At 35.2% G+C, this 13,325-nt stretch overlaps 1 protein-coding gene across 1 annotated transcript in view; it reads left to right on the top strand.

Moving 5' to 3' along the window:
- LOC123655970 (pituitary homeobox homolog Ptx1) overlaps positions 1 to 12,260 on the top strand; it is a 44,132-nt gene extending 31,872 nt beyond the window's left edge. Inside the window, exons 3-4 of the mRNA XM_045591705.1 lie at positions 1,901 to 2,142; positions 11,667 to 12,260. Of these exons, the coding sequence (XP_045447661.1) occupies positions 1,901 to 2,142; positions 11,667 to 12,260 (836 nt within the window). The remainder of the gene's footprint in view (positions 1 to 1,900; positions 2,143 to 11,666) is intronic.
- Positions 12,261 to 13,325: the final 1,065 nt, after the last annotated feature.

Below are 13,325 nucleotides of genomic sequence, written 5' to 3'. Positions count from 1 at the left end.
TGTGGTATACTTGAGTTTATTATGTAGCATTTCAAGTGTCGCATAGCGGATTAGTGGCATAGATATATCGGAATATAAACGGGATTTTTACGTAATACGTAAACAGCTTTTAGAAAAAGTTATAAGGAGCGTGTTGTTTCATTGACGAGTTTCGGTGTGCATGAATAGATTTCTACAGAAAGTATATATATGATTAATTTGCAATCAAAAAATGCTAAAAATTTACAAACATTTTCTTTAAGGGAAACAAAATTAGAACTAGTAAAGAGTTGTCACGTGTATTTTAAATGAAGAACGCAATGTATGACGTCATTAGTACAAGTAGGTAATTTTTCATTATACTATTTGTTAGTAATTTCAAGTAAATCATTGGTCATCGGTTTTCCACTATTTATTGACATGATAAGAATATAAATGTCATCATTTAATAATAATAATAATAATAATAATAATAATAATTCTTTATTTCAGGTAACAAATGACCCATAAAACAATTCTTCTTACAATAGATAACATAAATACAACTAAAATTAATGGATGTCACGACAATTTGCAAATACAATAATAAAATCATAATAATAATAAATCATACCAAATACAAATAATTAATTTTAACAACAATTTCATTATATTAAAACTAAAACAAATAATTACAATAACACAGTATCAAATATGAATAATGATAATAATTAATATTTAAAGCTTTCGCTCCGGCATTTGTATCGCAAGGTGTCTATCGCAGCAATGCCGGAGGTAGAAGCAGTCAAAACTTTCCGCGATCATCATCAGCACACTGTTTGGGCTGCCCCTTATACTACTGGTGTGGAAGCAGTTGGTTATTTCGTCTGTAAACATGCCTGAGGCGCTGTAGCATCGGGGCAGCTCCAACAATATCCTGAATGCATTATTGTAGAGGACGCCGAGGTCACTGTTTCTTTTCTTTGTATAATCAGCCCACAAGCTACACCTATACAACGAGGTACAGTATGCTCTTAAAAGATCTTCTTTGAATCTTAACTTGGGCTGAGCAACGAGCAAACCTTCGAGCAATCATGTTTGCTCTAACTGACAGTATAAAGACATGTAGAGATGTTATTGTATAAAAAAGCTATTAAACACATACAAGCAGTGTGGTTACGGCAATAAAGAATATAGCCAACCCCTCTCTTGCCGTGGGTGTCGTATGAGGCGACTAAGGGATAACACAGTTCAATTACCACCTTGTTACCAACTTATAAAGCCGACCGATGGCGGGATAACCATCTCACTGCTGGTTTAAAATACACAGGCCGAAGACGGGCAGCAGCGTCTTCGATGCGACAAAGCCAGCCCTGCGGTCACCAACCCGCCTGCCCAGCGTGGTGACTATGGGCAACACACATGAGTTCACGCCATTTTTTGACGCGAACTTGTGAAGGCCTATGTCCAACAGTGGACTGCGATAGGCTGATATACACATATAGATAGGCTACACACATAAACCAAATTTATTAGTTAGCCCGTTATGACTTTTTTTATTAGTCTACAAATCTGACCACAATCCTTTAATATATATCGCCCAGTTCCAATATTTTGTCCATCTCTGAATTTGATTACTAGAGATAGAAATTTGACGTAAGCTCCATACAAATTGTTTGAAAAATCTATCGCTAGTAGACAAAACCAGAAATTAGACATTACGTTAGGCATATGTTCTTATAAGTATCTTACATATAGTGAAAATTTACCGATACGGAATATAAAAAAAAAATAAAAATATCTTATATATATCTTATATCTTATATTTTAATATATTTTTTATATATCTTATATATTAAAAATATATTAAAATCAAAAATCAAAAAACTATTATTATAAATTCGCATAATAACTAGTTGATTCATAGTAGTATTATTTATAGGTCGCCCTCTCACGGAGCCGACGATCAAGACGGAATCAACGACGCCTGGAGTGGGACCTGATGAACCCTCCCTTGACGATAAAGGAGACAAGAAGAACAAGAGGCAAAGACGGCAACGCACGCACTTCACCAGCCAGCAACTCCAGGAGTTGGAGGCGACCTTCGCACGGAACCGTTATCCTGATATGTCAACACGTGAGGAAATCGCTATGTGGACTAACCTCACTGAGGCGAGAGTTAGGGTAAGTCTAAGCCTTATCTATTTTTTATTTATTTAAACCAGCTAAGCCGTGTTAGTAACATTACAATACAATAGACTATTTTGATTTAGTATTAAGCGTACATATTTCGTAGAAGCGAGTATATTCCGAGACGTGGACAATAACGGAGGGACTGGTCCACAAGTTTAAAGTCACTCAGCGCGTAATGGAACGGGTGATGCTTGGGGTTTCTCTCTTAGATAGGTTTAGAAATGAGAATATCCATGAGAGAACGAAAGCCCACAGAATTAGTAAGTTGAAGTGGCAGTGATCTGGTCACCTGTGGTCTGGTCACTTGTGTCTCAGGACTGATAGCGGTTAGAACAGACGTGTCCTGAAGTGGAGATCACCTCTTAGCAATCGCAGTCTGGGAAGTCTTCCGTCCCGCTGGACCGACAATCTACGTAAGATTGCCGGTGTAGGCTGGATGAGGATTGCGGAATACCAGAATGTCTGGCGCGAACTTTGGGAGGCCATATCCAGCTGTGGACTGCAACAGTCTGAGCTGACTGACTGACTGACTGTCTGACTGACTGACTGAGTATTTGCAACGCTGTCCCTTTGTTGTCACACCAAAGTAATCACTCGTCGCCACATCAAATTGCATAGATATAAAAAATTTAGCGCATTCAAATATTAACCATATAGAGATAGCAGGATAAACAATTCTCAAGAATTATGCAAAGATTTACACACTTTTACAATCGAATAGGCATAATTGACTTTGCACGTCATTGTTTCACGGTATATGAAGGTGTATCACAATATTAACGAGCGCGATGTTTAAACTAATCGTTGCATCCGGCGCGCATTCGATATATTTTTGTAGCTCTCCGTCGAACGGAACACGAAATCCTTTAATCCTTGAGGATTTGAAGCATCTATTTCGGTCTTTTCATAATCCACGGCTTAAATGTGATCGTATCCACACACTGTCAATAGTTTTGGAAGACCCTATTAGAGATTCTGCGGTTCAACTCGGCTTGTACTATTTACAATGTTCCGGATACGTAGAATATTTTTCGGTTTCTTCGCAATGTGAAGTATTAATGTCATCGTGTTAAGCTTCAAAACGTGCTGTTTAAGCAAATTCTTGATAATGTCACGTTATGTTGAGAATTTTACGATATTTTTTTATGATAGTCATATAAGTTTGTTTATATACGCTTATGTGGTTTGATAGCGCTCAATTTAGATCACTGCATTGCTGTGTTACCTTAAGTTAGGTCAAAAGATTTCATTGCACCTGTTTAATAGTCTCTTAACTTTTAGAAATTGATTAATTACTAGTTCATATTACATACTAAGTCACACTTATAAACATTCATTTGAATCAATCTTTTGCATAATTACCATCTCTCATATGCCTTTAAATAGCCTTGTTAATTTATAATTAAACTGAAATACTTTACAGATATGTGTAAATCGATATATTCAGAGTTGAAGCTGGTACATTTCAAGTGTTAGATATTAATTTCGAGTCGTTGCAGTCTGTACTGAAAGGCGGCGTGTGCTCTTTAAAACGTTATTTCTCCTTGTTAGTAGGGTTGTCTTAACTACTCAAATTGTTAATATTTTCATAACTATTCATCAACGAAAATAATGTTTATAGTGATTACAAGAAAATCGGAACTATCACTTCTTAGTTAATTTAGACCTGCAGTACTATTTGTACATAATCTAGTAAAAAATTTAAACAAACAGTTTTTATTCAACGCGTTCCAGTGTTTCTTAAAAATTAAAAAAAAATGATTTCGTGATAAAAGAAACGTATATTTAGGCGCTGAATTACATAAACTATCAAGGTTGATAATTATTACGAAAAGGCTATATATTACTTTGTATCCTATACAAAATACATACGTAACAATTTTATTGCCATACCAATATCGTATTATATTTTCTTAGACTATATTCAAGAGATTTAATTATTTTATATTCTTAGCGTATTTAAAAAAAAACAGCAGACGATAAAATCATTAGCAACTAATGAAACATAAAATTACCGACACATTTTAACCACGTGACAGCCCTGACGCGGGGATTAGCGTGCGTTCGTCTGTGCATCTCTCAATAAATCTGTGCGCGCGCGCACCGATAAATCGCCCGACATTATTTTTGTTACCCACTCATTAGGGTCATTGCCTGCTTATTGGCTCTTAAAATATGATATGTTAATACGATGTTTTCTTTACCACACTTGCGAATTATGAGTGACATTTCGAACCGCACGATATCGCTGTATTTTCAATTTTACATTATATTAAATTTTATGCTTTAAAAATTTGTTCATAAGTACCGGCGTCATCTGTTTACGCAGTGTTAATGTGATTCATATATTGTGATTTAATTTAGTAACATGTTTTAAACGCTGTTTACAAATTTATTTCCTGCTGAACGTGGTACTTAACTAATAATATAATAATTCACTTTTAAATGTCGTCTTGTGATTTACTCCTCCCAATTGGTTGTAATTGCTATTACAAAACTTGATGTATTATAAAATATATATTTATTTTTACTAAATAGTTATTTATACGATTGAAGCGGTATTTACTCGACACTAAAACGTTGCTATACAAATTTTCGCTACAGCACAGATGTAAAAAACGAATCGGAATATGTAAACCGTCTGTCTGCCGGCGATTGTTCGTTAGTGAAAATCGAGTTAGGAAAATAGTTGGTTCGCTAAACTGTTTGCGAGCATCGACAGGCGACATGCTCTAAAAGCATTGTAAAATACCGTCCGGAGCGGGCCACGTAAAATAAATAATGTTACGTGCCTCCTGCCCTGTCGGCGGGTGCGTAACTGAGCTTTTTCCCTAGTACTAAAATGTTTTTGCGTCTTACGCAAACAGTTGTACTGATAGTAACGAACGTATCTCTATTTCAATTGGCGTACTGTTGTATGCAGTATTTCAAGTAATGCTCAAGTGTTTTTGTATTGATATTAATATTGTTTGATAGAAGTTAAGTAGAAGTAAGAAGAACTTTTTGTATTTTTATTTTCAATCTACTCGACTTTGTCGATATCATTCTATTTTTAATATATTATTATAGAAACAAACTTCACTATCAAACTATTAGTATAATGCGAAACTCACTTGACTCTATCGATATAATTCCATTTAATATACTGAAAAAAAAAACATTACTAATAAAATCTCTAAATTCTGAAAAATGGATCACCGAAATATTAAATATATACGCCCACAAATTCCAAACCACTGCACCCAATTGAATAAATTTGCTTATTAACCGACTTCCAAAAAAAAGGAGGAGGTTCTCAATTCGATTATATTTTTTTAAATGTATGGTACCTCAGAACTTTTGACTGGGTAGACCGATTTCGATAAAAAAAAAAATGTAATCGAAAGCTGTTGCGTGTCATTTGGTCCCATTAAAATTTATTTGAGATGTAATAACTACTTTTGAGTTATATCTAATAATGCGTTCTTACTTGACTATTTTTTCGTCGACCTACGTTGTATTATACCGCATAACTTTTTACTGGATGTACCCATTTTGATGTTTTTTAATTTAATCGAAAGCTGATGTTTATTATGTGGTCACATATAAATTTAATCGAGATCCTATCAAAAAATTTTGAGTACGACTTTGACTTACGTTGTATTATTGGTCGATGTATTTGAAGTGGGTGTTTTTTTTTTCGTTTACGAGCAAACACAATTATTTTAATTTTTATTTACCAGCATAAAGTTTGTATTAAAGAAAATAATACAAAAAAGGAAACAATCGCAAAAAAAAGAAATGGAAATATGTATGTCGGGACGAATTCCGCCCGGTCACATACTTTAAAAAAATTGACTCCACCCACATAATTCCACTACTTTTAAAACCTCTAAAATTCGACATAATAAATAATCCCCATTTTAATAAAGTACACGTCCCTGTCAAAAAAAATAAATAGCCGAAATGTATGTAACGCATAATTTACGAACGATTGCACCAAATCGGATAGTTATGTAAAAAAAAAATTAAAAATCGATATATTCACAAAAACAAAAATAACATGCCGATAAGACTTTCGCTGGGACAGCGAGACTAACGCCGAGTTGCACGAAACAAAATTAAAATTTAAGTAGAGATTAAACTAATTTAATCACAAGAATTTCATACAATTCTTGCGATTAAATTAGTTTAATCACTACTTAAATTTTAATTTCTTTTCGTGCAACTCGGCGTAAATAAATAAAAACGAATCGCTAAATGTGTTGCTACTTGCTAATCGCTAAATATGGACGCCAATTTATGACGATTTTTAAATTTTTTAATATCATGTAGAATGCGCAGGAAATTGCGAAATTTCCGAAAAAAAAGTAATGAACATTTCAAGTCAACGCCTTTGACAGTTCGCAAGACAGGAAGACGTCTGTCGGATCAGCTAGTTTTTAAAAAATTAGATAGAGTTTACTATGTCGATATAATTCCAGTTAATATACTAAAAAACGAACATCACTAATAAAACTTCTAAAATCCGACGTAAATAATCCCCCCGTTAATACAGCATACGCCCCTGTCAACAGAACACGAGAAATATAATACAAAAATTACTAGTATTCGCATCGGGATCGATGGGTTAATACTCTGTCACGGAATACGATGCGTACGAATATGTAGCGAATGAAACGTGTCGGCAGTCGTTTCACGGACGATTGCCTTGTGACGGTTAAGCCCATTTGCGTTTTCTCAGAACTTAGGGTATTTTCTTATTTGTATTAAAAAATTATTTGTCTAGTTTTACAGTTGGTTTCGATTGCAATAAAAATAATTTGTTGGATTGATATTTTTAGGTTTTCTAGTATTATAAATATTTAAGTTAATCTTTATGGTCTACCTACACATGTATAGTATTTTTATGCTATACAAAATATAGAAATATAAACAAATATAGTACTACTAATAAATTTTTCTTAAAGGAAGAAAAACTTCGGAAAAAAATTGACATTTGAATCGCAAAATTTGTATATTTCTATCAAAATGTCACTAAAATGTTAATCCAAATTTAATTTTAACAAATAAAAACTTCAATTAAATGAAATTTACGTTCAACTACCTAGAAGAATACGTGTGGACTTCTTAAGACTAGAAAAGCTGCTTCCGTACGACTTATTTTTTTATTGTATCTGATATAACACATGGGAGAGAGAGTTTTTGTAATTTTATTATTTTAGTTTATTTTTTTTCTTCAAATGTAACATACACAACAATACAAACATTTTGTATGGCGTCATTTTTTTATTTAGTCGTCGAAATTCTAAGCTTATTATTAAAATTATTTAGTGTCAAGTACGAAATAAAATTACAAAACAAAAAATAAACAAAAATAAAGTAATAACAATCCTGTTATATCTAAATAAAGACCAAAATTCAACTAGACACAATTGAGATGGAAATAGCGCAAAATATCAATTCCTGTGTTAGGCAATACTAGCATATTAAGGACGCTGATTTCAAATTTATTTGTTACGGAGCATACTGCCAACAAAATTCTGTTACAGGAAACTGTACTTTAATATCAAGTTGAAGAGTTAAATGTTGTCTAGCACGCAGTGAATACAACATAGTAAGCTTCTAGGATACTACATAGGTGTCTAACTGATTCCCTTCTCCTGTTTTGATAGACCGAATGTTGAGTGTTTTGATCGGTCGGATCTCGTCCGGATTTATTTCAATGAATTGTGTCGAAACCGAACCGACGTCTTGTGTATTCTGTAATCACATAATCTCTATTTATTGATATTGTGTTTTCTTTATTAGTGTGCAAGTCATAACATGGTTGATTGTGGGTAGATAAACATTTTAGAAATATTCTTAGATGTAGAATATGAGTTGTTTAGTACAATTTAAATATGTTATTAGCAATAAATATATCCGCAGATCACTAAAATAAGTATAATATTTATGTTGGCTGGTATGCTTTTTTTATAATTTAGTTGTTAAAAATTTAAATGACACTATTTTGATTAACCTGTTTATTATATTTCATCTATTTTGCACTAATTTAAAAACGGTTATAAAGAAAAATTAGTCAAAAAGAGTGAAAAAAAATGTGATAATAGTTGGTGGCACGATATATTCGTTTTCCGACTCCGATTGAGGAAGTAGCTCTTTACTCTGCAGGGTGCATTTAATAAGTCAAGGGCTGTCACTATATTAGTTTCTGTTGCATGAAAATCTAAAAGGCCCATAAAAATAAAATATCTGTATCTTTGCTAAGGTGCAAATTAAGTTATAAGAGACAACTTAAAAATCTGATTATTTCGAAATTTATTTCTTATTAATTAATATTTATTAATATAATAATAATTATTCATACTATGTTGCACTTTTAAAATTGCATTAAGGGAATAATAATTTTGTTATCTTTATTCTAACTTAAAAAACGTCAAAGATGGTTATATATATTAAAGTTATCTCGATTACTTATCTTAATATATTACATTTCATACGTAGCATGAATTTTTATTTTCTAGTATTTTGCCATAAATTTTTTCATTTCAATTAAAAATAAATTATGTACCAAACGAATAACTACTACAACCCTAAATTCCGCACGTGTCAAATCCTGGTTCATATCCATTTATTCGAGCCCATGTTTATTTGACTTGCGAATAGTGCCGAAGTAAATCAAATTACGGAATTATGGTCTCAGTTGCCAGGGAAATATATACCATAATCCCGTGCCAAGGATCTAAGAGTACCCGTTCTGATAGACCGTCATTTGATTGATGACACTAATAAAACTGTGATTCTAGTTTAATTTAAATTTAAGGCAATTTAGCAACCCTGCTCCCGCTGACCGTAAAATAGGTTTATTATTCGCATAGTGCGGTCGCGTCTTTCATTGTGGCGTTTATTATGCGGACAATGAGACTTAATGTTTTTGTGAAGCTTAATATCTTTTAATATTTCTTCGTCACTTGGAGTTCTAGATTTGTGTTAGTTGTGTGTTACTTTAGTTTTAAAGTTAGAATTATTTTATTGTATAATTCTTTTATAGATGTTAATTCCTTACACGAACATTATACTCTTTCGACTATAGCAAACTCAAACTTAAAATTCAAATTTCTTTTTCAATTTCAAACCAACTTTTAACTGAGGTAGGGCACAGCAGGAATTTCCTGCTCAAAATATGGAGCAGCCCGACTGGGGTAGTACCTCGACCTTACAGAAGATCACAGCAAAATAATACTGATTTCAAGCAGAATTGTATTCCTGTTGGTGAGTAAGGTGACCAGAGCTCCTGGGGGGATTGGGGATTGGGTCGGCAACGCGCTTGCGATGCTTCTGGTGTTGTAGGTGTCTATAAGCTACGGTAATCGCTTACCATCAGGTGAGCCGTATGCTTGTTTGCCGACCTAGTGACATAAAAAAAAAACATGTAGCACAAATACTTTATTTCTAGTTATAATAAAGCCATAAGTAATTTTCAACATTGGTCATCTATCAAATTGTTGAATTATAAGTTTACAAGATCATTCATATTACTTATGAATTTACATTATTTCTTAATTTGTTTAATAACCATTTAGTCTATAACAAAATACTGCAATAGATAAACAAGATTAACAATAACAAGGCTTAATATATATGTTATGTACTAAGTAATAAACAATAATAAGCAAATATTTAGTTTGTTTCACTGGAACAACGTAAGATGCTGTCAGGTCGATGAAGGTATTAGCAGTGATGGGGGACATTAATCTTGGCCTACGCGCCCCGCATGATAACCCGATAGCATCCTTGAACCTACTGTTTTACTGTTTTATTTTCTTCTGCGTACGGTGAACGCTAACAGTGTCACAGAGAAAATACCGTGGCCTTTTAAATACTTTTTTTATTATTAATTAACAGATGCCTCTTCTAGGAGGACCTACCGTGAAAACACTGTTTTATTTTTGAATAAATTTTTAAGTTAAACATTATCGACTAGCACAAAATCAATGTTTATTAAAAATAATTTTTAAATATAAACATATTGGTATTATTCATAAAATAAATATATTTTAAATAGCTTTTTCTGGTACACAGACACACAGTACACATATCAGAATAAGCTAAAAGCTAGTAATTATATTTAATTTTACTAAAAGAAACATCCATCAATATGCGCAGCTGAGATAACACGAAACTAAACCAACAATATAAAAAAAAAATTAAAATAAAATAAATCAATTTGAAGAAAATAAAGAAATCCTGTTAGAGATTGGCTATTTCGTGTTTTTGTAATAAATGACACTTACGACCTTATTAAACTCAAAATATACAGGGGTTTACAATATTGATGTTGTTTTCAGTAATTATACGAAAATCTTTATTAAAAGGTGTTTATGAGCCGATTTAATTTACTTAACGCGTTTTAAAGTAGGGTGGTACAGTGGATTGTAAGACAAACATTAGTATTGATTTCGGAAACATTAAAAATTTTCTCCCCTTATGCTTGTCGGAGGACAGCCTCAACATCCTACAATAATATATTTAAAGGATTAGCCCCGTCGCAATATCGCGACCCTCCGGTCTCCTACGCCCCGCTGCGCTGCCCGCTATTCAAATAATGGAAATTATTTCCACATATGTGCACCTAAATAAATATCATTCCGCTGTCATTATTGAACACCCCCATGTTCCTGTGGAGCTATTTTCACCCGTTCATCGGTAATAACGAGTAAAAAATGAGCATTTTCAAGTAAATTGTTTTTATTTTTAGATTGTATTAAAATGGCGTTTTCGAGTTTAAAAACAAAATTGAGTAATACATCTGATGGTTTTCCTGTATGCCAAGACACTTGTCCAACTGAATTTGCTAAATTTATGTTTCGAAAAATAAACGCTCGTATATGGGGTGGAAACGACCGTTTATGTTCACTTAACCGAGGAAAGAGGGTATTATTTACCGTTTCGGCTGGGTGAACACGCCACAGTGAGTGAGACAAATACCGCTGCCGGCACAATATTTATTGCAGTCGCTACGTGGATTGCGCAATTTATCGCGGAGGTGTCGTCGGCGATCGATCGCTCGCTGACGGACGCGGCCATACATCAGCGCGCGCGTTATCTGTGCTCACGGCGACTTATCGCGCGTCACTCCGCCTCCGGCTTCGGCCTTTGCTAAATAACAATGTCAACTCACCGAAGGCTTCGCAGTGTGCTCCGTCGACCGCTCATTTACTGCGGCTAGAGCGAGGTCCTGGCGAGCGGCGATGCAGAGACGTCCCGTCCAATCGCGATGCTCGTTTATCTTCATTTCGCGACCGCAATTAGACGGGTCGTTGGCTGCGGTCGGGCGCGGCCCTCGCCTCCTCTGTTACTACGTGGCTCGAATACGCCGATGCTGCGCGTCTTTCTGTTAACTTCATAATGAGTAAAGTTAATGGTACGCCGTGCCCTTGCACTCGCGTTTAGATTTTGAATCTCATCAAACTTTTATCAGCGTCTTATAACTTTGATGTTAAACTGAAATATAATGCATAATTTTGTTGCAGGTGTGGTTCAAAAATCGGAGAGCTAAATGGCGGAAACGTGAGAGAAACGCTATGAACGCAGCAGCCGCTGCGGCCGCTGATTTTAAGAATGGTTTTAGTACGCAGTTCAACGGTCTAATGCAACCGTTCCCGGATACGGACGCTTTATATTCATCCTACCCTTACAACAATTGGGCTGCGAAGGTACCCAGTCCGCTCGGAACTAAGAGCTTTCCATGGCCCGTCAATCCACTCGGATCGGTCGTGCCCGCTAGCCATCACCAAGGCTCCGTGAACTGCTTCAACACAGCGACGTCGATGGGTGGAGTGGGCGGAGGCGGCATGGCCGGCGTCGCCGGTTCCGCCAGCGTCGGTGGCGGAGTGGCATCCTGTCCGTACACGGCACCGCCGAACCCGTACAGCATGTACCGCGCGGAACCGTGTCCGGCGATGTCGTCGTCGATCGCGTCGCTGCGGCTGAAGGCGAAGCAGCACTCGTCGAGCTTCAGCGGCGGCTACGGCGCGGTGTCGCCGGTGTCGCGCGCGGGCTCGGCGCCGCTGTCGGCGTGCCAGTACGCGGCGGGCGGCGTGGGCGTGGCGGACCGCGTGCTCTGAGACGAGGCCCGCGGCCGCGACGACGCGCGCTCGCCCGCGCCGCTCCTCGCCGCCGCGCGCGCCTCCTAGTCGCCGCCGGCGCGCGCGCCCTCCAGTGCCGCGCACGCGCACGGCCTCTACCGCCACCTCTGGGAGTGGTTCGACTGATGCGTCGCCATCATACCTCACTCGGCTCCTTCGCGTGTGATCCCTAACGATAGGTTACTAAACTACGGGCAATAAAAACTAAATTATACGTTCTAGGCGTTACTTTGTAAATATGTAGCTATATGTATGTACGTATACCAAAGCGATGTGTGCAATTTTTACAAGCTTAAATGTATTTAGATTACTATAATAAATTTTAGGTTACGTACTTAGAGGCGTTCGTTGTAAATAATATTTTAGGTTATTTATTTGTATTTAAATTACTTTATTTTAAAGCATTTAATTGTAGTGTATTTTAAAGTTTTGTTATTTGAAAGTTATTGTTAAAATGCATTTGGTGACATTCACCTCAATGATAGAGAGGTTATTTTAAGCCGAAATGATTTTGAATAAGGATTAATTTATATTTTAATTATTTAAATACACAAATATCAATATTTTGATTTTCCGATTAAATTGAGATTAAAATGTATGTCCATCTTAATATAGTGTAAATATTTTATCTTTTGAATTTTAAATATTTTTATTGTGTCCTAAATTGAAGACTTCTTCTGTTCTGGAAAATTTAAAACTCAACATAGTGCAAAATAAAAGTAATATTATCCATACAAAATAATTTTTTAACTTAAAAATGTAAATATAAATAGTGAAACCAAAGTTTTAGTAAAAGAGAATTCCTTTATTTTATATTTTAATATAACTAAAGAATACTAAGAATGTTTGGAAATATTTTTAAAGGTGACCTTCCACTGTTGTAAGATATTTGTAGGTACGTTGCTATTTATTTGTTTACAGCCAACACAAAATTCTATTTTTAGGGTTCCGTACCTCAAAAGAAAAAAACGTAACCCTTTTAGTATCACTTTGTTGTCCGTCTGTCTGTCAAGGTACTTCCCATGAACTCAGAATCTTAAAATT

The sequence above is a fragment of the Melitaea cinxia genome, chromosome 8 (assembly GCF_905220565.1).
Source record: "Melitaea cinxia chromosome 8, ilMelCinx1.1, whole genome shotgun sequence".
NCBI lineage: Eukaryota > Metazoa > Arthropoda > Insecta > Lepidoptera > Nymphalidae > Melitaea > Melitaea cinxia.
This window is presented reverse-complemented; position numbering and strand designations above follow the sequence as displayed.